The 23,038-nt window shown below is 37.0% G+C and overlaps 1 protein-coding gene across 1 annotated transcript in view; it reads left to right on the plus strand.

The window, feature by feature from the left end:
* The first annotated feature begins 708 nt into the window (after positions 1 to 708).
* LOC140169387 (guanylate cyclase soluble subunit beta-2-like) overlaps positions 709 to 23,038 on the plus strand; it is an 88,277-nt gene continuing 65,947 nt past the window's right edge. Inside the window, exon 1 of the mRNA XM_072192645.1 lies at positions 709 to 1,087. Within this exon, the coding sequence (XP_072048746.1) occupies positions 1,085 to 1,087 (3 nt within the window). The 5' untranslated portion in view covers positions 709 to 1,084. The remainder of the gene's footprint in view (positions 1,088 to 23,038) is intronic.

Below are 23,038 nucleotides of genomic sequence, written 5' to 3' on the forward strand. Positions count from 1 at the left end.
AATACGTGGATTATCTCTATTGCTTTACTAGATACTAGTGACAGGAGACCCGATACTTATAAATCATATAGCCTAGTGATATGTTGTTTCTTTGTATTGATTGATCGATACATTTTCATTTTAGGGTTGTCTAGTCCATCGACCATACACGCAGTCAGATGTAGGGCTATCTAGTGGGTCCTTACTATGTGGACTAGTGCAAGGTAATCTTAATTTAATAACCATAGCGATGGGTTTACACTATTTTAATGTATTGCCCTGCACTATAAGTAGGTTGCAGTAATTGTCTGTGTATGCGTGTATTTATACCTCTCTTTCCAAAGACACTCATCTTACAAGTGCGAATGAAACATATATGGCCATGTGTCGAAAGTTGTGGCCCTCTTCCTCTGTTTTTTCTATAGCTGAAAACATCAATTTTGAGATGAATGGTTATACCATTTTATGTACCAATTATATGTATGTAAAAGTATACATTTGATACACTATTGCTATAAAGGGTTGCGCTCTTCGCACGCAATTCTAGTTTTATATTCTTTATAATATTCAAAGTATAGTTTCATGCTGAGCAGACAAAAAGGGCGATGGTCCAATCAACTATCACTGCTGTTCATACTGTTTCTATGGTGACCACTCCAACTAGCGAGCCACATCTCACTACAAATTGGTACGCGATAGATGGATTAGGTATTTCATGTCACACCGTTGACAAGACAACACAGAAGTGAATCAGTGCTACTATATGTAAGGTACTCCACAAAACACACAAGTTGCATTGAATTATACATTGCTTTCCAATCACCTGCTTCCGTGCCTGGGCGTTAAACATACGCAGTTCTTATAAAGAATATTTGAGCCGCTTATTATTCGCGCGGAAAATAATCACGACTTTGTGCTTTTACAAGTGCAATACAAACCTTGATATTACAAAATATATTTCGGCATTGTAAGTAAAAACGTGGCATTTAACAGATGACAGAAGCCAGAAGAAGATTTTGATATTTTCTTACGCAAACAAGCAGAATTTTGAAAGCAGGCGACGGGATTGGATTTGGTATTAAGAAGGAAGGAAAGTAGTTCAACAATGGTAAGTGTTCTTTGTTCTTTATAGCATGTCTATTTCAGTACAATTGCATAATCTTCCTGAAAGTAATCAATCAGATTCGTCAAACGCATATCTCATTCACGACCTGAAGTGAAATAGCGACTTTTTGTCATTAACAAAGTAGTTCGGCTCAAAAGGAAGCTTATTGATCATGTTGATCTGACTGTGAATACGGATAACTTTTTGTCATTCTGTGACAAAATAATAAGGATCTAATAAACTCATTTTCTGCTTTTTACCGGGCTGACCACATCGGGATGACTTGCACGGAGGAAGTAGGGCTAAGTGACCGCTTATAGGTTGAATTCCCAGTCTGCCTAATCATGAAGCTCCCGTGGCCAAGTGGTTAAGGCGCTGGTCTCGTAAACCAGAGGTCCTGGGTTCAATTCCCGGGCGGTATCACTTTTCCTCTTTCCTCCTTTAATCATTGTTCGACGGCGAAACTGATAAAATTGCATCATAGTTTGCTTATTCCGTCGAAAAAAGAAAAAAGCCGCTGTTTTTCATGATAGTTGGTCTTTTTAACAGTCATTTGTCATGGGTTTGTTTTACATAGGCCTATGTCAGTAACTGACTGAGAAAGAGATTAGGTATTTTCGTGTCAGGTCATCAGCATGGTCAGTTGATATAAACAGTCTTATCTCTCACAACTCCCGTATTTTGCGTGTGAGTAATAGGCCTGGATGTAGTTCACACAGTATTCAGTGGAATATTAAAACGAATAGGAGTCGACAAAAATGTGGTCATCCATGTTAGCGATTGAGCGCCAAATAAACTTGTTCTGCATAAAATATTGTCAATTTTAGACCAAGGCTATGCTTTTATGTACCCAACAAAAAATGTCTCGTAAAAATGATGATTTGAAGGTGTATATAAATAATGCTTTAATTGAAAATGTGTATAAATTCAAGTATCTGGGTGTGTGGCTGGATCCAGCCCTAACCTGGAATGAGCAAATGAACAAAATCTGTAAAACTGTTTCAAAACGTAATGGTCTGCTGCGCAGACTCAGAAAGGTTTTACCTCAAAAAACCCTCAATCTCCTGTTTAAGGCTCTTATTTTACCTCACATGGACTACTGCGACTCAGTGTGGGGAAATGCTGATACGACCCTTCTGAAAACCCTTGATAGGTTGCAAAACACTGCTGGCAAAATTATTCTTGGTCTCCCACGTAGATACCCCACTGATGTTCTTCTAAATACCTTGAAGTGGGACAAACTTGATGCCCGTCGCAGTATCCACCTTAACATCATGGTCTATAAGAGCCTTAGCAACATCCTCCCACTCCCTTTATGTAACATCTTTTCCACAGTCAGTAACAGTCATGGCCACTCCACTAGATCAGCATCCCAAGGTAATCGTGTCCCTCCAACTAACAGAAGTGCCTCTGCCAAAAGAAAATTCTCCTCCAGAGGTGCACTGTCCTTTAATCTTCTTCCTACCAGAGCAAAAAATCCGTTGCCAGCTACAGTCGGTTATTTTAAATATGCTTGCAAGTAAATTTCACCTTATGATGTCCTGTAGTGCAATATCACTGTTTTTATATATCATTGTTGTTTGTATGCAAATTTTATGCCTAGCTGGTCTAGTTCTTAATGTATTCATAATTTTGTTAAAATGTGCAATCTTTCTTTCCGTTTCTTTCTGTTCTTAATTTGTCACCTTTCTTTTTTCTTTTTTCATTTTTTACTTTCTTCCTTTATTTTCATCACTCTCTCTTCCTCTTTCTTTGCATTTCATTTACCTACAATTTGTACGCGGCTGCTTGCGCTCGCGCTGCTTTAATTTGCGTGTTGCCCTATTACGTACTTTTAGTATCGCGTTTCTTCTATTTTGTTTTAGGCGCTTGCAGACATTTTCTATTTTGTCACTTTGATAAAGTACTCTTGTGCGGAACGTCATGTCAGTATATTAAAAAAATCGGTCGAGTTTTCATTTATGGGAGATAACAACCTCTTAACTTATTTTACACTCCAAGTACTCCGAAGATGACCGCGCTGGTGATCTACCAATGAACTACCCCTCCAACTAATAGTATCTGGGTGTGTGGCTGGATCCAGCCCTAACCTGGAATGAGCAAATTAACAAAATCTGTAAAACTGTTTCAAAACGTAATGGTCTGCTGCGCAGACTCAGCATGGTTTTACCTCAAACTTAAAAAACTCAAATCTCCTGTTTAAGGCTCTTATTTTACCTCACATGGACTACTGCGACTCAGTGTGGGGAAATGCTGGTACGACCCTTCTGAAAACCCTTGATAGGTTACAAAACACTGCTGGCAAAATTATTCTTGGTCTCCCACGTAGATACCCCACTGATGTTCTTCTAAATACCTTGAAGTGGGACAAACTTGATGCCCCGTCGCAGTATCCACCTTAACATCATGGTCTATAAGAGCCTTAGCAACATCCTCCCACTCCCTTTATGTAACATCTTTTCCACAGTCAGTAACAGTCATGGCCACTCCACTAGATCAGCATCCCAAGGTAATCTTGTCCCTCCAACTAACAGAAGTGCCTCTGCCAAAAGAAAATTCTCCTACAGAGGTGCACTGTCCTTTAATCTTCTTCCTACCAGAGCAAAAAATCCGTTGCCAGCTACAGTCGGTTATTTTAAATATGCTTGCAAGTAAATTTCACCTTATGATGTCCTGTAGTGCAATATCACTGTTTTTATATATCATTGTTGTTTGTATGCAAATTTTATGCCTAGCTGGTCTATGCTGGTGTATTCATAATTTTGTTAAAATGTGCAATCTTTTTTTCCGTTTCTTTCTGTTCTTAATTTGTCACCTTTCTTTTTTCTTTTTCATTTTACTTTCTTCCTTAATTTCATCACTCTCTCTTCCTCTTTCTTTCTTTGCATTTCATTTACCTACAATTTGTACGCGGCTGCTTGCGCTCGCACTGCTTTAATTTGCGTGTTGCCCTATTACGTACTTTTAGTATCGCGTTTCTTCTATTTTGTTTTAGGCGCTTGCAGACATTTTCTATTTTGTCACTTTGATAAAGTACTCTTGTGCGGAACGTCAGTATATTAAAAAAATCGGTCGAGTTTTCATTTATGGGAGATAACAACCTCTTAACTTATTTTACACACCAAGTACTCCGCAGATGACCGCGCTGGTGATCTACCAATGAACTACCCCTCCAACTAATAGTAAGACTACAATCATAGAAGTTAGTCTTGGGACAGTTAAGCACCATGAACTAAAATCGATCCCTCTCCCCACCCCCGTTACAATGTTGATCGGGGTCTTATCATCAGGCTCCGTGTTGGACTCTGCAACATTGATTGGTGGGGGAAGGGGAGGGATATGGCATAGAGGCGGGGTTGAGGCACACGTAGAACATTACTTGAAAAACATCCATCAAAATTTACGTAACTGGGCATGAAAACAATAGAGAGATTGCGAAATTTACGTGAAACGTGACACGGGAACGCGAACAGCAAGCTACACTAGTCGAAAATCGGTTATTATGCCCTCTAGAGGGTGAAATCTATTGTGAATTGGTCAATCGTGGAATTACCGTAAGGCGATTACGTTGCGGTTGGTAGCAAAAAATGACGTTCAAAAAAGACAAAAAAACCGCATTATAAAATGCAGAAAAATGTTATGTTTATCTTGTTATGAAGCGAATCAAAGTATCCTAATAGAACAAGTAGAGTCCGACATGTAATAAAATCCATTTTGGGGGTTAAATTTTGATCTCGTATAGACAAGAAGAAGTGAACAAATTTCAATTTTTTTCGACGCGAATTCGAACGGGCAAATTGCCTATTCATTTGTGTGTGGAAAATGCCGTCCAAAAATCAGCTTGCGAAGAGGCGTTTTAGGCAAGATTGTGTCGTGTTACGGCAAAAATGCGGTATAATTGTCTGTTTGGGACGGGGAACAGAAGTTCGTGCAACGCTATTTTTCGCCTTGCTTGTTCGTTGTGCATTAAAACAGCTGTCAAAGTGTTTTGCTTATGGATACTATTCAGCAAACTCAAAATGTTTTTAAAACATGATAATGCATGTGTTTTTGGTTTTAGTTAAAACATTTTGATAACATATCGATGTATGTTTATATAAAAATCATGAAAACTCGTGTTATACTGAAAAAGTAATACAACAACATTTTAAGCCAAAATTCGAAATGCTATAGTAAAATATCACTTGGCAAACATATTTAAGTGTCTATTGTGTTAGAACGTTTATCAGCAAGTTTTGAACAAAAGGTTTTTTGCATGTTATTAAAACGTTTTATGCCCTTGACCCTCACATAACCTTTAACCCGACATTTAACGTTTTCTGTAATATTTTTGTGTTTGCTGGGTAGTAATCGAACTAGGCATATTAGATTATTTATTTTCATTTTGCTTTAGAAAGTAAACAGGGTATTATTTATATGATAATGGAGTTTGTTTCTTGTTATTCGAATAATATACACCAAGACTTCCTAGGCATCCAACATCAAACTCTGTTTAGATTATTTAGACAAATAGCATACACGTGTGAACATAGGCCTATACTCATTTTCCAAAACTCAAATATCGCTAATCTGGACTGAATGCTTAGAACATTATAGATACAGCTAGTCGTATTTGCATATCAATACCGAGGAAAGTAGTTCGATGAAAGAAGATAATCTTCTCTGGTTCGATGCACCCAAGGTGAATCAATGGGTGCTTCCTATTACCTTTAGATTATTTGTCTCAGCATAGCGCCATCATGATTGCAATTGCGTTTACACGTAGTCTTGGTTCAGACTCTATGCGGCTATCACGAACATACTAGGAACGACGAGCGTTAGGACCGACACAAACTGGCTGTGTAGGAGGCTAGTTTGGATGTGAACGGGACTATGACGTTCTACCGCAAAATGCAGAAATCCGTAACCCGTATGGCGTTTGCAGTGAACGCCTCTCCGCAATCTCTCTAATGAGTGCAATTGACCACGTGTCCCAACACAATATTTCTATGATTGTAGATTCCTGAGACCAGTCATTGTCCTACACCACATTTCGCCATACTGCATTCTAGAAACGCTTGCTGTTAGAATAAGAAAAATTTTAATGCTAATTTATTGCACATTCTAGGGAAGCGTGGTAACCTTTTTAAAATAACCGAGTGAGAGGGTTTTCAAGAAAATATTTTTCCTGTCAAAACTGAAGCATCCTCTGTATAAAAGAAAATATGAATATGAACTGCACATCATATATAACGATTCGTGATACCCAATTGTAGCACATTTGATGTCGTTTAAGAGGCAGAGAATTTTATTTCAATTTTATATACGCCAAAATATTTTTTTAATTGAGTAAGAATAAGGATAGAAAAAACGTTGAAAATTCTATGTGAATATTACATTAGACCCAACCAAAGATTACTGTTTCGTTTTTATGGTAATCTAATCTTTTATTTCCTGAAAAAAACATTAAGGGTCTAATGTCGATTATTCACATACTTGATCAAAACATCGAACGTTTATACAAGAAAAATGGTAGGTTCCTCTATAGTATTTTACTGACCATGGAAATGTACTGACACACGAGCACGTGTCAAAATCGATATAATGTATTGTCCATATAGACGCCCATTTATCATGTTTATTGTTGGATTTTTTGTATAGGCCTATAGAACACGCATCAGTTAACAACAATTGAGCGCTAATAATACACATTAATGTTTTTAGGTAAATAAAATTCCAAAATATGGTACGTTTTCTGCCTTTGCTTGTCACGTGGTAGGACTATGTTGAAGTTGCGATTATATCTTCAAATAAGTTACAAATGGATTGCAACAAGACAAGTGGCCGAGTGGTCTAAGGCGCTGGGTTCATAGTGTGTCCAAAGTAGTGCGCCGTGAGTTCGAACCCCGCCTCCGCCAATCTTTAATGAAATAAAATTAAAATTAAAATTTTACTTTTGACATTGCACATCCCAGTTCCAGCAGTGCAAGCTATGCTCAGCTCGGTGCTCAGCTGACTCTAGCTCAAGGGTCTGCTGGGTAAAATAGGGGCATTGACTGGTTTACGCCACTCATACCACACTATTACCATTATTCAAAAATGGGTAATTGTATTACAAATCTGTAAAATGCGTTGGAAGCAGAATTCATTTCTGCACATTTTGACACCTCATTTACAGCAATTGACTAAATATTGACGTCACATCGTACATTTAAATCAGTGTAACCCAAGATTTGAAAGTTGCAGTAAATTGTATTGATTTTGTATTCAGTGTAATGGAAGAAAATTTGTGTAATGATATCTGAGTGTTTTTGTATTGTAAAAATTTGTATGTAAGTGGAACTTTCAAATCTGGACCTTACTACATTAAATTGACCGGTGTTTTATTGTTTTCTGGGCTATCGTATCAAATGAGGTGTCAAAATGCGCAGAAATAAATTCTCCATTTTTGAATAATGACTATTATTTAAGGGGAGTTACTTTTTTTGAGATGTTTATTTAAAAAGACACATGGCGTCAGTTCAATTGTTCATTATACCCGTATGTTTATCTGACGTGTTCTTTGACATCTGCGGTTCAATGCCTAGGTACCGTGTGAACGTTGTAGCGCAGGACGATATACTCAAAAATTAAATGTATTCATCTAATAATAATAATGATAATAATAATAATAATAATAATAATAATAATAATAATAATAATAATAATAATAATAATAATAATAATAATAAAACTTTACTGTGGAATTCCATAAATCCAAGTATCCAAAATTCACGTACTCTCTTAAGCTTCGTACTCTAAGTGAGTTGTTCTCCAGTTATGAATAACTTAGTAATTTTTTATAAAAAAATATTATACTGAATTTATTATTATGTTAAAATAGCAATGTTTAAAGACCATTGCCAACATTGTCTGTCTCTCATGTCTTGTCCGGTCTTTGTCTCACATGTCCTTAATCGAGTGTATAACTTTTGTAGGGTTGCCTACATTTTACGAGCTTTGCTCTGTTTGAAAAAAAAATATTAAAAAAAAAATATATGCAGTTCTGATGCCTTCCGCAAGGAATGCGACGAACATCATTCGAACCTAATACCTATAGATTAAAATCTTCCGCTCTTCTCCAGTGTTCCTCCGTGGCTCAATTGGCAGAGCGTCGTGCTAGAAATACGAAGGTCGCCGTTTCGAATCCGGCCAGATGCACTAGGGTTTTTTTTTCAACGTTTATGTGCGCTGGCTGCTCTGGGTAAAGATTTAATTTTTTTTATCTTTGCTCTGTTTGCCCTCCAACCTTTAGTGGTTAATAATTAAATAAATTAGTGATGAAAGTAGGTTGATGACAGTAGTCACGCACACAGATCATGAAGATGCTCTGAAAGCCGATATTTCAAAATGTTCAATTTACGACTCGCAATATAAAGCTACCAAATATTATGAAATTTTCAGGCAAGCTAACTTTAGTTATTATTTATCATGATATCCATTTTTGACGCCCGTGCATTTCCTTGCTGGATGATATGAACACTTTTGTGATTGTGATTTTTTCTCATTTTTCCGGCCACTTTGAGCATGTTCAAGCATCATTATTTTCCATAAAATAAAACTTTATAAAAAATATTTAACATACTACAACTTGAAGTAAAAAATATCACGATTTAATGGGATTTTATGTGCAGCAAAGGTCGTGATGAATTCTGTAGACATAACTGCATTAGTGCCCTTGGATCATTAGAGTCTGCGAAATGTAGTTCTAAAGCTCATTATAGAGGATTATAGAGGATTATGTATTCAAAACCACTCTGCCATTAAAGCCTCTAGAAGTCGAAGTGAACACGAAAATCAATAGTGGGCTGTAAATTATGAACGAAAATACGTCAATTTAAGAATAATATTTTCCATATTTCCTCATAGACTACAAAATTACCTCTTATGTGTTAGGTAAAAACACGCCACAAGTTCTTTGAAATTAATGATTCAATCAGGTTAAAATAATTTACTGTTCCAAACGTCCAGCTTGGTATACTTTTGTGTGTGCTGATATTGCGACCGTAGTGAGCGAACCAAATAGAGTTTTTTTAAGCCCTTTTTGGTCAAAAGAGGTCCAAATTTTGAAGAAAAAAAGTCCACTTTTTCAAAATCCGCCCCAAGTCCACTTTTTCAAAATCTGCCCCCCCCTCAAAAAATCCTGGTTACGGACCTGGGGTCGCATTCAAACTCTCATATCTTGTTAAAAGCCACACCAAAGTACTCCTGTAGTCATAGGCATTCAGAAAATTTAGTTTGACCTCTCTTTGACATACTTTTTTGAGTAATAAGCAAAAAGGTCAAAGGTCATCCAGACCTTAAAAAACCGTGGGAACGGCGTTACCAGAAAATATGTGAGATTTTTGGCATTCGGTGAGAGCAAAATGTAAAAAATATGGGGTCATTGGGTGAGAACATGACCTTTGGAACCTGTGGATGAGAGCCGAAACAGCATCAAAAAACCTCGAAAATCGAATTTTTAGTTCAAAAAGGCTTCAAATTTCTTTGTTTTTTTCAAAAATAGGTAACAAAATCAGTGATAAATGAAAGTTGCTGTTCAAATTGAAAAATAATGGTCTTTGGGTGACAGATCAAATGGAAAAATAAGGGGTCTTCGGGTGACAGAACATATGTTCGTAAAAAAATATGAGGTCTTTGGGTGAGAGCGACGCTGATAAAGGGGGTCTTAACAGCCCTACATACGCGTCACCTCCAAAGTGGGAGTGCCCCCGGGATAATCCCTTGAACAAGTCACACCACAAATGAAACAGTATTACATAGAGCTGGGAGTCAGCGGATGCTCCTGAAGAAGACCCAGAAAATGCAATGATTTCCAAAGCCATTGTATGAGGAAAGTACATCTGAAATGTTTGTTCCTTACGGGGAAGATTAATGGAAGGAGAGACAGAAGGCGCCAGAGGACAATATATCTTCAACGTATCGCAGCCTGGTTGGGTGTGGATTTTTGTTACGAGTCGCACTGACTCAAGGCCAAAATCACCTTTTACCCGAACTCACACGAATGCACAACACAAATACACTGTTTGATTTTAAGCTAACAAAATCTAAGTCTTTAATTGAAAACAAAGTATGCTTGGTACATATAACAACAATTACAATAAAATCACACAATTAGTTTTATTCTATCGGTACTTAACCAGCTGTCTTCTTGTTGGTGATTCTAGAGTTCTTGCAATATTCGGGACGACTGATGTAATATATCCTTATTCACTTGTCCTGCGAAAACCAGCGAAGTCCAGTGTACATTTGCGTTTATAAATATCCTTGCGTATGAAATCCTCACACGAAAATGATGCTGCTTTCTCCTATTGCTTATCTCTCCAAAATATATCTCCTTGCGCTGATTTCTCCAAAATATATCTCCTTGCGCTGCTTTCTCCAATAATGGTGTTTATTTCACCAATCACTCTTTTTCCAAGGAACATGTTTCTTTAACACAGCTCCGCTGTTTTTGACAGATGCGTGGCCTTCACAAACCCAGCAAACTCCAGTAATTCGACAGAAGAACTTAAATCCTTTGATGAGGAAGAGCACTTTCGTGTGCTCGCAATCTCCTTCGTTGCTGTATTAAAATAGCTCAATTATTGGCTACATAAACTGGTTAAAATGTACTTCTTTTTTGAAGCCCGAAGACCATCACACACATGTGGAGTTAACAATCTCCCATGACATTCTGTAAAGTCCTAATTTAAGCCTGCAGCTTTTTGTATCAGTACTCATGCAAAAAACCCATCATCTATTAATAGACCATTACTTCAATCACATTTTCACAACATTGCTGCAATCTTGGGATTTCCCAATATTAATTATACACATTCAACTTTCACATTACACCACTTCCTGGGGGTTTTCCTGATGGTGCAATAATGAACTGGGGATTTCCAAGTTCCAAACATAGCTCTGACTTTGTTTACAATAATTTGGGGGAATTCCAAAATGACTTTCCACACCAACTATTACAAGTACAAGGGGCTTTCCCATCTCATGAAATACCTTCAGCTTGTAAACAAAGTTAACTAATTAAATTAAATTACTCAGGGCACATCACACCCTCCCCCTTAAAAGAAGAAAGTTCGAATGTAATGAAAACTTTCTTAAATGTTTTCCTCTTTTACATCAACTTCAATATATTATTAACTTTGAGGATTTAACTCATCATACACAGTGACTACTTGTCACACAAGTTCCCTTTTTAAAAGAATTCTTGTTTACCAGGGTTTTTATGCAATTTTTCCCTTAATATGTTTGATGTCAAGTTTGTACTCTTGCAAGGTCAAACTCCACCTCACCAGTCTTTGGTTTTTGTTCTTCATCCTGTTGAAGGTGAGGGGATTGTGATCTGTGAAAACAAGCACAGGGTATACTGTGGTACCCAAATACACATCAAAATGTAGCAATGCTAATAGCAATGCTAGACACTCCTTCTCAATTGTGGAGTAATTTCTCTGGTGCTTGTTGAATTTCCTTGAAAAGTAACATATGTGACCATCCACCACGAAGTGGTAGTAAAGTCGGCTCTAGATCATTTTCTGTTTATTGCAGATTTTGAAAGAATTCACTTTCAGCTTTAAAATGACACCTCAACTATATTTTACATAGAAATCCATATACTGTTTTTGATTGTATCTCAAAATGGAAAATGCCGACTTTACGACCAGTTTGTGGTGGATGGGCACATATAGGGTGGTCAATTTGATCTTCACCCCCACAGCCTATGTCACTGGCATCAACAGTCAGCTTGAACTGCTTCTGAAAATCAGGTGCAGTAAGTACTGGTGAACTCATGAGTATTGATCTGATTTTGTGAAAAGCATTTTCACACTGTTCTGACCAAATGAATTTTGCATCTTTCTTCAACAAATCAGTCAAAGGACTTGCTATCTCTGAAAAGTTTGGACAGAACTTTCTATAATTGCCAACCATTCCTAGAAATCTCATGAATGCCTTCTTGTTTACAGGTGTGGGGTATTGCTCAATTGCTTCAACTTTGGCTTTGATAGGTTTCACCTGACCTTGACCTACAAGATATCCCAAGTATGTGACTGTGGCATGGCAAAACTCACTTTTTACCAGATTGACTGTCAATTGTACTTCAGACAAAAACCAGCCAGCCCACTTTAAACCAGCCAGCCCACTTTTTGCTCGCACCTTCTGATGTACAGCACCAAATTTATGTTTTTAGCACCGCACCGACTGTGAGGTCCAAACAACTCACTTCCAGTTTAGCTCAATGAGCTGTTATAGGAAGCCACCCACTGAAGACTGAAGACAGCTTCTTAAACAATTAAATCATCTACATACGCTTCACATCCCTCTATGTCTGACACAATTTGGTTCACCATTCTCTGAAATGTTGCTGGCGCGTTTTTCAACCCGAATGACATAACTTTGTATTGGTAAAGACCAAATAGTGTACAAAAAGCAGAAATCTCTTTGGCCCGGTCTGTGAGTGGAACCTGCCAATACCCTTTCAAAAGATCAAATTTGCTAACAAATTTTGCATTCCCAATTTTGTCTATGCAATCATCAATTCTTGGAATTGGGTACGAGTCTGTCTTTGAATGAACATTTGCAGCTCTCATATCTGCTACTAATCTGTATGACCCATCAGGCTTGGGAACAAGAATGCATGGTGAACTCCACTCACTACTACTTGGTTCTATGATATCATTGTCTAGCATATAATTGATCTCATTTTTGAGATGTTCCATTTTCAATGGATTGACTATGTAAGGATGCTGCTTGATTGGTTTTGTATCACCAACATCTACATCATGAAATGCAGCATTTGTTCTACTTGGCGTATCAGGAAATATATTGTCAAATTTGATAATCAAATTTGCAATTTGACTTTGTTGATCTTGAGAAAGATGACCTAACTTTGAGTCCAAATTAGTGAGCACATCAGAATTGTTCAATTTTACATTATACTCCTTGTGCTCCAGCTCTTTATCCTGGTCAAATGTGACATCAGAATTGTCATCTTTACTTTTGTCCCGGGTTTCGGCACCAATAGCAAAATTGGAACTTGAAAAACAAAAATTGGAAATGGCAGAAAAGGAAAAAAATCTAATATTTAGGCATTATTTAATGACCTCACCCATCCCCACCCATCTCCACCCCAACTATCAATTTCTTCTGTGAACTGTGGAATGTCTAGATATGAAATGTTATAAATATTTATATTGCTTCTTTCTTTGCATGTTCTTCTCCTCTTTCTTTTATTTGTTAGCTTTGTGTAATTGTATGTTGTAACTTAAGGCAGTGTAAGGGGGTGCTCGCTTCAGGCTTTTTGAGCATCTCCTCATTCAAATGTTGTGTCTTTTATATATATTTTGTATGTCGATTTCCGGGGTCGATTTGTATGAAAATAAAATGATGATGTATGATGATGATGATGTACATCATTTCCTACAGAGTCGTGAGATATGTCAAACTTTTCCCTTAGTCATAAGGAACAAAAAAAAAGTCAGCGGTCGCATATCTGTAGGATCATTGGTCAATAAGATATAGTCACTTTTTTAAATTTTTAACCAAATATCTTAGAGAGTCGTGCCATATGTCAAAAAGGAACAGAAAAGTCAGTGGTCGCATATCTGTAGGATCATCGGTTAATGAGATATAGTCACTTTTTTTGTACGTTGTGCACTTAACCCCCTTGTTTTTTACTTCTGGGTATCGTTTGGAGTCAAATGATTTTTCATTTTAAAGCTTATGATATATTTTCTAAACACGAAATAAAACAAAATTGACCGCCAGCCGACTTTACAGCTGTTTCGTGATGGACGGTCACATATATTCATTAACATATTAAATCGTTTATCCCTTTTGGTCAATATCGAATTGGTTTGTGGCTGACTTAGCTTGGGGCCAATGCATGAATTGGCATATGGCCAAGTCAACTGTGGACGAATTGGTTTGGGCCGAATCGACCGGATACCAGGAAATGCCGAAAAATTACGTACTTTTACAAGGCAAAAAGCAACTTTTCTAGGCATTGTTGACATGGTGCCCCCGCTAAAGAAAGTTTCCTACTATAAAGACCTAACTTTTGAGATGGTTTGTACGGTTTGAAGGTGCAAAATTAACAATAAGCTTAAAATAGGCGCCGTTACCGCCGGGTCATCATCAACAACTTTGACAGATGACGTCATCAGACGCAATCTCTGTCTTGATAATATCGACATGGACTAATATAGAGCACGTAGTGTGATGGACTAGAAACTTCACGCATCGATCTGAGGACAGCTTTCAAACATAAGTCTTGATAGTAATACGCTGTTTTAATTAGCCTATATCTGGTGGCAGCATCATTTTCTACAGTCACGTGATAATGGCACCGGCGAATAATACACGGGGAAGCCGACGGTGTCCACATCTTTTTTTTTTTTTTTTTCCTTTTTCAGCTTTTTGTATTTTATCTGTACTTGGAGCTGGTGGGGGAGAGAAAGCATAAAATACATTCAGGAAAAAATACAACTCGAACCAAAGATCAAGGCTCCATTTCAAATTTAACCCTAAAAAATCACTCATTTTTGAAACCGGACGTTGTTCAAATTTGCGCCAAAACTTCACCTCTGAAATAAAATATTGGGATTTTTTCTCAGATTCCTTCATGTAGACACTTGCCAGAAGCAAATGAGCTGAAAACGGGCGAATTTTGACTATTATCTTAGAAAATTAAGCCGCAACAAGCTCAAATAAGTGGTGGACTATTTTAACCGAATTTCACTGGTACATAAATCGTGGAGTGATTTGGTGGTGCGCCCTCTGAAAAGATTTGAAGAATAGAAGGCTGACGTTGCGCCAAAACATGTGGGCCTATTTAATGATATATGAACTACCACTCATGTTCTTGTCAGCGCTACAGTGCAAAACTTCTCTTTAACATTACATTCAAATAATAATTACATTGTAAATTGGAACTGACACCAATTTTTTTCAGGAATACTTGTTTAAATAGCACTGTCGGAAACTCATGATCTCCCTGGCCACACTCAGTAATACTCATTGAGTATCCTGATTTTAACTGGTTAACATTATTTTCTCTCTTTTTGAGAGCTAATAGCTACATCCATTCACATTACAATCATATCGATACAGGTCTGCCTAGAATTATTATTAACATTGTGTTTTATCCCCTATCTGGGATTTTCCAAATGTTCAAATAATAGACATTGCCATTTCACATTACATCACTTCCTGTGGGTTTTTCCCACTATTATGTCCATTTCACAATCTGTCTCAGGGGATTTTTCCCCTTGACATAAATAGTCTTCATAAATGATGTTGTTATTGCATTCATCTGGGGTTTCCCCCTGATGTCGTAATAAACAAACTATTGCATGATTAGAAAGGTAACTTTCCCTATTTCATGAAATACAATTATACAGGGTACATCACACCCTCCCCCTTAAAAGAAGAAAGTTTGAATGTAATGAACACTTTCTTAAAGTCTTTCTCATTCACGTGAACTTATGACAATGTCAACTTGGAAGTTACATTACAACTCTTACACTTAACACAGTGACTACTTCCCAGCAAACACAAAAACTTTTTCAAAACGTTTTAAATAAGTTATATTTTGGGTTTTGGTTTAGGTAAAACCGTTTTAATAACATTAAAATGTCGGGTTATATAGTCATGAAATCGTTTTAAAACGTTTTGTATGGAAACACACTACAACAATATCTTTTAAATGTTTTCGAAATGTCTTTGTAAACTATTTTTGCAAACATTTTCGGCCAAATATTTTGTCAACACTTAAATAACATTATGTTAAAATATTTGCACCCAGCAAACACAGAATGTTCTTAAAATGCTTTTTACAAAACGTTTTAATAACATTTAAATGTCGAGTTTTTAAAGGTCGTGAAAACATTTTAAAAACGTTATTGTAAATATTTTGGGCAAACATTTTTTGCAAAATATTTTTTCAACCCAAAATAACATTCTGTTTAGAATGGTTTGTACCAAGTTTTCAAAAATGATTTTGGTATGTTATTAAAACGTTTTTATACCCTTTATATAACCCGACATTTAAATGTTTTCTGTAAAACATTTGTGTTTGAAGTGCAGTAAATTACCAACAAATGTTATTTAATGTTATGAAAACGTTTTATACCATTAATGTACCCTTTATATAACCCGACATTTAAACGTTTTCTGACAACCTTTTATAACCTTTTGCGAATGATGTCAAAAACGTTTTGTGTTTGCTGGGTTGCCACACACATGTTCCTTTTTAAAGGAATTTGTTGTTTGCAAAAACATACAGAATTCTGTTCTGCTTCTTCTAGGGTCAATGCCCTTTGATTGGTTTCCTTGAGTTCTGGGTCATTTTGTTGCTCCAGAATCAGCTTGTCATGACTTAATGGGTCTCTCAATGTTTCCCCAATTTGTTCATGCTCAGAGGCTGTGTCATTTTGTCTTTTTATCCCCTGGAGAAGTGGGTTTATCTTCTTTCTCATTCAACTTTGACACAAATGTGTCGTCCAAATTGTAGCCTAAGTCATCAATTTGGTTGTCCTCAATTGTTTCTAATAGCTTCTAATGAGGCCTTCTTACCCATTGCCCGTGTCACTGCACATGCAGGAAATATCTCCTTTTCCTCACTATTATCATCCTGCAAACAGGGCTTATTATCTGTGACTATTGTGTCAGGTAAAACCTTCCCCCCTGCCAAATCATTTCCTAGCAACATGGACACTCCCTTGACTAGCAATTCATGTCTAACTCCTATGGTTACCGGACCAGAAACCAAGTCAGATGTCAAGTTAATTTTGTGGAGAGGTACATTAAGTATTTCCATCCCAATACCCTGGATCAAAGCATTACCAGCTGAACTATCCTCATTAAAGGGCAAAGTTCCTTCCAGAATCATAGACCGTGCACAACACGTATCTCGCACAGTCTTAATGGGCTTTGGACTACCATTATCACCAAGTGATACCACTCCCTCTAACACAAATGGTTTAAATTCTTCACACACCTTGTCTGTCTCACCTTCCTTTTGTGGGAATTCTTGTTTCTTGATTTGACTGACTTGTTTCTTTGACCCAAATGACACTGCACACCCTACAGTATTATTAGTAGATGGCTGCTGTTTTTGTGCGTCTTGTCTGCCTTTTAAGAAATAACACTGGGTCATCGTATGCCCTGGTCTCTTAAGGGATCTAAAATGAGCGTTTATTGCGTTTCGACAGTATTTTTTGTGGGACATGAGAGCACCTCGGACCTATCGAATTGCATTCTGAATACGAAGCATGTCTTTCTGATATCAAATAATTTTCATTTTTGAAAATCACAATATAATACAAATTTTATGACAAATTATAAAAATCTGATATTTGTCAAATTTTTGATATATAACAGTCCTCGAAGTAAATTATATAAATCTAATGATATATTCTTAAAGTGTATGTAGCAGGGAGGAAAAGCCGACGGTCAAATGAAAATTTTGACCTTTCATATTGAAGATATGGATTTTTTTCCCAAAAAGACCTAATTTTTTTTGGTGTTTTGGGAAAAAAATCCATATCTTCAATACGAAAGTCAAAATTTTCAATTGATCGTCGGCTTTTCATCCCACCTACATACACTTTAAGTATAAATCATCAGATTTATAAAGTTTACTTCAAGTACTGTTAAATATCAAAAATATCAATTTTAATGATTTGCCATAAAATGTGTATTAAATTGCGAATTTCAAAAATCAAAATTATTTGATATCAGAATGACATTCTTCGTATTCAGAATGCAATTCGATATGTCTGATGTCCCAAAATAAATACTGTCCAAACGTTCATACCCCAGCCCTTAAAGTGAATACAAGTTACTTTGGTTTTAAATTCAGTCCCAATTTTTGATTTGTTACCTGAACTTCCTGAGGTCCCTCTACCACCAGCACTATGCTGTGAATTAGACTGAGGTTTCACTTCTTGTGTGCCACCCTGATTTGCTCTAGGTTGATTATGGCTGAACCTGTTTGAATAACTTATGTTATGACTAAATTTACTCGCATTCAATTTGTGAATTGAGCCATAGTCGTCCGGCATTGTCGCCGCGTCACTTAGCGTTTTAATTTTGCTAGCGCTTTCATCCAAATGGGATTTAATGTCAACATGGACACATTTCTTGAACTCTTCTACAAGAATCAATTGCCTAAGTTGACCGAAATCATCTTTGACTTCTTTTGAACCAAGCCACCTGTCAAACATTTGTTCTTTTACTCTAGCAAATTCTACATGGGTTTGATCTGCTTGCTTTCTTGAATCTCTGAACTTTTGTCTGTATGCTTCAGGCACCAGTTCATAGGCCTTAAGGACTGCTTGTTTGACTTCTTCATAATTATTACACTTCTCTATTGGTAGAGCTGAGTAAGTCTCTCTGGCCTTCCCTACAAAACTACTTTGTAAAAGTAGGGTCCAATGCTCTTTAGGCCATTTCAAATTTGTAGGTACCTTTTCAAAATGTTGAAAATACTCGTCAACTTCTTTTTCTTTGATAGACCATTACTTCAATCACATTTTCACAACATTGCTGCAATCTTGGGATTTCCCAATATTAATTATACACATTCACCTTTCACATTACATCACTTCCTGGGGTTTTCCTGATGGTGCAATAATGAACTGGTGATTTCCAAGTTCCAAACATAGCTCTGACCTTGTTTACAATAATTTGGGGGAATTCCAAAATGACTTTCCACACCAACTATTACAAGTACAAGGGGCTTTCCCATCTCATGAAATACCTTCAGCTTGTAAACAAAGTTAAATAATTAAATTAAATTACTCTGGGCACATCACAATAATATCAAGATGTTGAGATTGGCAAAGAAATACAGGATGGATTGGTATTACATGGTCGCCAACGTCACCGGATATGTGTGATGTGCCCTGAGTAATTTAATTTGATAATCTATATTTGTTTACAACTTAAAGCTATATCATGAGAAATAAGAGAAAGGGGAAACCAAGAGTTTGTGTGTTATGACATACAGTAAACAAGCTCAGTCAGGGTTGGAAAATCTCCACTATTCCAGAATGTTCAGTTTTGCTTATGTCAACTGGGAAAATCCCATTTGCTAAAATATCCTGAATGTGACAGAGTGGTCTATAAATAGATTGTGGGTTTTGTGTGAAAACATTGGAGTTCGCTCTTTACAGATTATGAAGAGAGCAGAATATGAAGAGAGTTTGTGGGGTCTCTATGTGTTGGACGTCGTTGTGCTTCAAAAGGAGGTACATTTTAACCAGTTTGCATAGCCACTAATGTGTTATTTTAATATAGCAACGAAGGAGATTTTGAGTGTATGAAATACTTGCTGGAGTCTGGTTTATAAAACAACACATCTGTCAATAAAGTAGAGCAGTGCAGGAAGAAGCATGTTTCCTGGAGAAAGAGAGTGATTGGTGAAAGAAACACCATTTTTGGAGATTGTCATTTGCGCAAGGACACTTAAAAGTGTTTAGAGAAAGCAGTATCACTTGTGTGCGAGGATTTTATAAGCAAAGGATATATATATATAAATGCAAGTGTACAGTGGACTTCCCTAAACTGATTTTCGCAGGACAAGCTATATGCATCAGTCGTCCAGAACAATGCAACATAACTCTATGGTCACCAAGAAGAAGACTGCCGGTTAAGTAGTGATAATTAAACAGAGTGATTATATTGTATGTGCATTTATTGCTCATGTACCAATCATATTTTAATTAAAGACCAGATAGTATAACCTTAATCAAACAGATTACTGCTTGCTCACTGTTGACAAGGGACAGTCTTCTGTGAACAGCTCTTTTCAGAGCCACCAAACCGTTTGGATTAGCATATAGGCGAGGTCTGCTTGCTCACTGTTGACAGGGGGTAGTTTTCAGTGAACGGCTTTTTTCAGAGCCACCAGTAAGCAAGAGGCGGCCTATATGTCTCATTCTAAGGTACTTTAAAATCAGAGCTACTCCTGACGAAAGCTTGACAGGTCTAAATTGTCCGACGCGAACCCGCTAAAAACTTACAAATTGTTATGAACTCCCGTCGTAAAAGCCTATCCTGGCGAACCCGCTAAAAACATACAAATTGTAAAGAAACAGAAATTGCGGAAAAATACAAGTTTGAGAAAGAGAAGTCATCCAAACTAGATCATAAATACTCATCAAGTTTCTCCTCAAAGTCAGGGTTTGATGTTACAAAGTATGTAAAGCTTATGCCTAAATTAAAAAAAAGTTGACAAATATTTAATATTTTCAACATTTTGAAAATACAGCTACAAATTTGAGCTGGCCTTAAGAGCATTGGAAACTACTGTTACAAAGTAGTTTTGCGGGGAAGGTCAGGAAGATGTACTCAGCTTTACCAATAGAGAAGTGTAATAATTATGAAGAAGTCAAATAGGCAGTCCTTAAAGCCTACAAGCTGGTGCCTGAAGCATACAGACAATAGTTCAGTGATTCAAGAAAGCAAGCAGATCAAACCCATGTAGAATTTGCTAGAGTAAAAGAACAAATGTTTGACAGGTGGCTTGGTTCAAAAGATTGGATGAAAACGCTAGCATAATTAAGACCTTGCTTGAAGCAGCAACACTTGCAGATGACTATGACTTAACTCACAAGTTAAATGCAAGTAAATATAGTTATAACGGAAGTTACTCAAACAAGTTTAGCCATAATCAACCTAAAGCAGGGTAGAACACAAGAAGGGAAAACTCAGTCTAATTCCTAGCATAGTGCTGGTGGTAAATGAACCTGGGTGTGTTCAGATAAGAAACCAAAAGGTGGGACTATATTTAAACCCAAAATAAGTTGTACTTGCTTTTCACAAAGTCAAATCAATACTCATGAGTTCACCAGTTCAGAAGCAGTTCCTATTGACTGTTGATACCAGTGACATAGGCTGTGGAGGTGTTGTGATGCAAGAGGGTGAAGATCAAATAGATCATCCTATATTATGTTACTTTTCAAGGAAGTTTAACAAGCGCCAGAAAATTACTCCATAATTGAAAAGGAGTGTCTAGCATTACTATTAGCATTGCTACATTTTAATGTGTTTTGGGTACCATGGTATACCACACACCGACATCGCCTGGCTAATAATTACTTTCTCTGCAGAGATACTAAAATCAATACCCGGGATCGATACACGTGAATGTCCTATGCACGAGTTTGATATGAGACGAAAATCTTTGGATACCGGGGTAGAAAATGATGAATATCTCCCGTAAATGATTTCGTATAAAGAAACCAGATATGGTTCCTTGCACTTGAATATATATTTTGAACAGATATGATAGTCGTTACCTTGCGTCTTGAGAAAGAACCGTGCGTCTTACGTCAAAAACTGACAATAATTCTGATTTATATGTGCCGAATTATATAGCGCAGTGTATAGGCCAATTGTGTCGGTAGTCTATAAGAATATGACCTATGGCGTACCATGGTCACTCACACACTAGCGAGGTCAGTCACCGGGCTAATCGGGGCTATTGTCAGTAGCCTTAGTCAAGATGTCCTTCGGCCCATTATGCGACTCAAAACTATTAAACAGGTCGATACAAAATGGCCATGCGTGGCGGTGGATTCAACCTACCATGGCAATTTCCGCCATGAAGATATCGGGGGCGATGACACTCTGTACCATGTGCCTGCATATATTGACAGATCACAATCCCCTCACCTTCATCAACAAGATGAAGAACAAAAAACAAAGACTGATGAGGTGGAGTTTGACCTTGCAAGAGTACAATCAGGACATCAAACATATTAAGGGAAAAGACAATGTAATGGCTGATGCCCTGCCCAGAATTGCATAAAAACTGACAAACAAAAATCCCTTTAAAAGTAACTTGTGTGACAAGTCGTCACAGTTGATAATAGTTTGAAGTTGATGTTTTCATTACATTCAAACTTTCTTCTTATAAGGGGGAGGGTGTGATGTGCCCTGATTTTTTATGTTTGTTTACAACTTAAAAGCTATATCATGAGAAATAAGAGAAAAGGGAAAACCAAGAGTCTGTGTGTTATGACATGTTTTAGGGCAAACCCCTTTGGATACGTAAACTAACTTAGTCAGAGTTATTAATAATCTTGGGAAATCCCCACAGTTTCAGAATGTCTAGTGTTGCATAATGTTAACTGCGAAAACCCCATTTGCTATAATAAGCTGAATGTGACAAAATGGTCTATTAATAGATTGTGGGTTTTTGGGAATATAAAAAGGTGAAAACATTGGAGTCCGCTCTTTACAGAATACGAAGAGAGTTTGTGGGCACTCTATGTGTTGGTCGTCGTTGTGCTTCAAAAGGAGGTACATTTGAACGAGTTTGCATAGCCAATAATGCTGGCTATTTTAACAAAGCAACGAAGGAAATTTTGAGTATATGAAAGATTTGCTGGAGTCTGGTTTATAAAACAACGCATCTGTCAATAAACTGGAGCAGTGCAGAAAGTAATATGCAAATTACCTTTATTTTAATTAAAATTTATGAAGCCATACCACTGATTATATATGCATTGATAATATTATTGAAGCATGTTACCTCTCTATTCTAAACCACGGTCTATCAAAGTATACTCAAATTTGAATTAGCATTGTGGATAATACCTGCACAGGCAACATGCTGCATAGTTAGGAATCATTTCCTAACCAGTTGGTCGCACCGGACTGTCCAATGGTTCCCGGTTGCAACGATGTTTGTAATTTTAGCTTACATTTTCAATATTGTGCATTATTTATTTTCCCCAAAAATGTAAACCTTTTTTTCGCGAAATAAAATTGAGTTCGATGTAAAAGTGAACTTTGCTCCCCCCCCCAGGCTTTCTCAACTTGTGGCGCTTGGAGTCAGTCAAAGTGGCGCATGAAGTGGCGCACGGTAATTTTAATAACTTTTTCACATAAATCTTGAACAAAAAAGAGGTGAAAATACCTAATCTGAGC

Source organism: Amphiura filiformis, chromosome 14 (genome assembly GCF_039555335.1).
Source record: "Amphiura filiformis chromosome 14, Afil_fr2py, whole genome shotgun sequence".
Lineage (NCBI taxonomy): Eukaryota > Metazoa > Echinodermata > Ophiuroidea > Amphilepidida > Amphiuridae > Amphiura > Amphiura filiformis.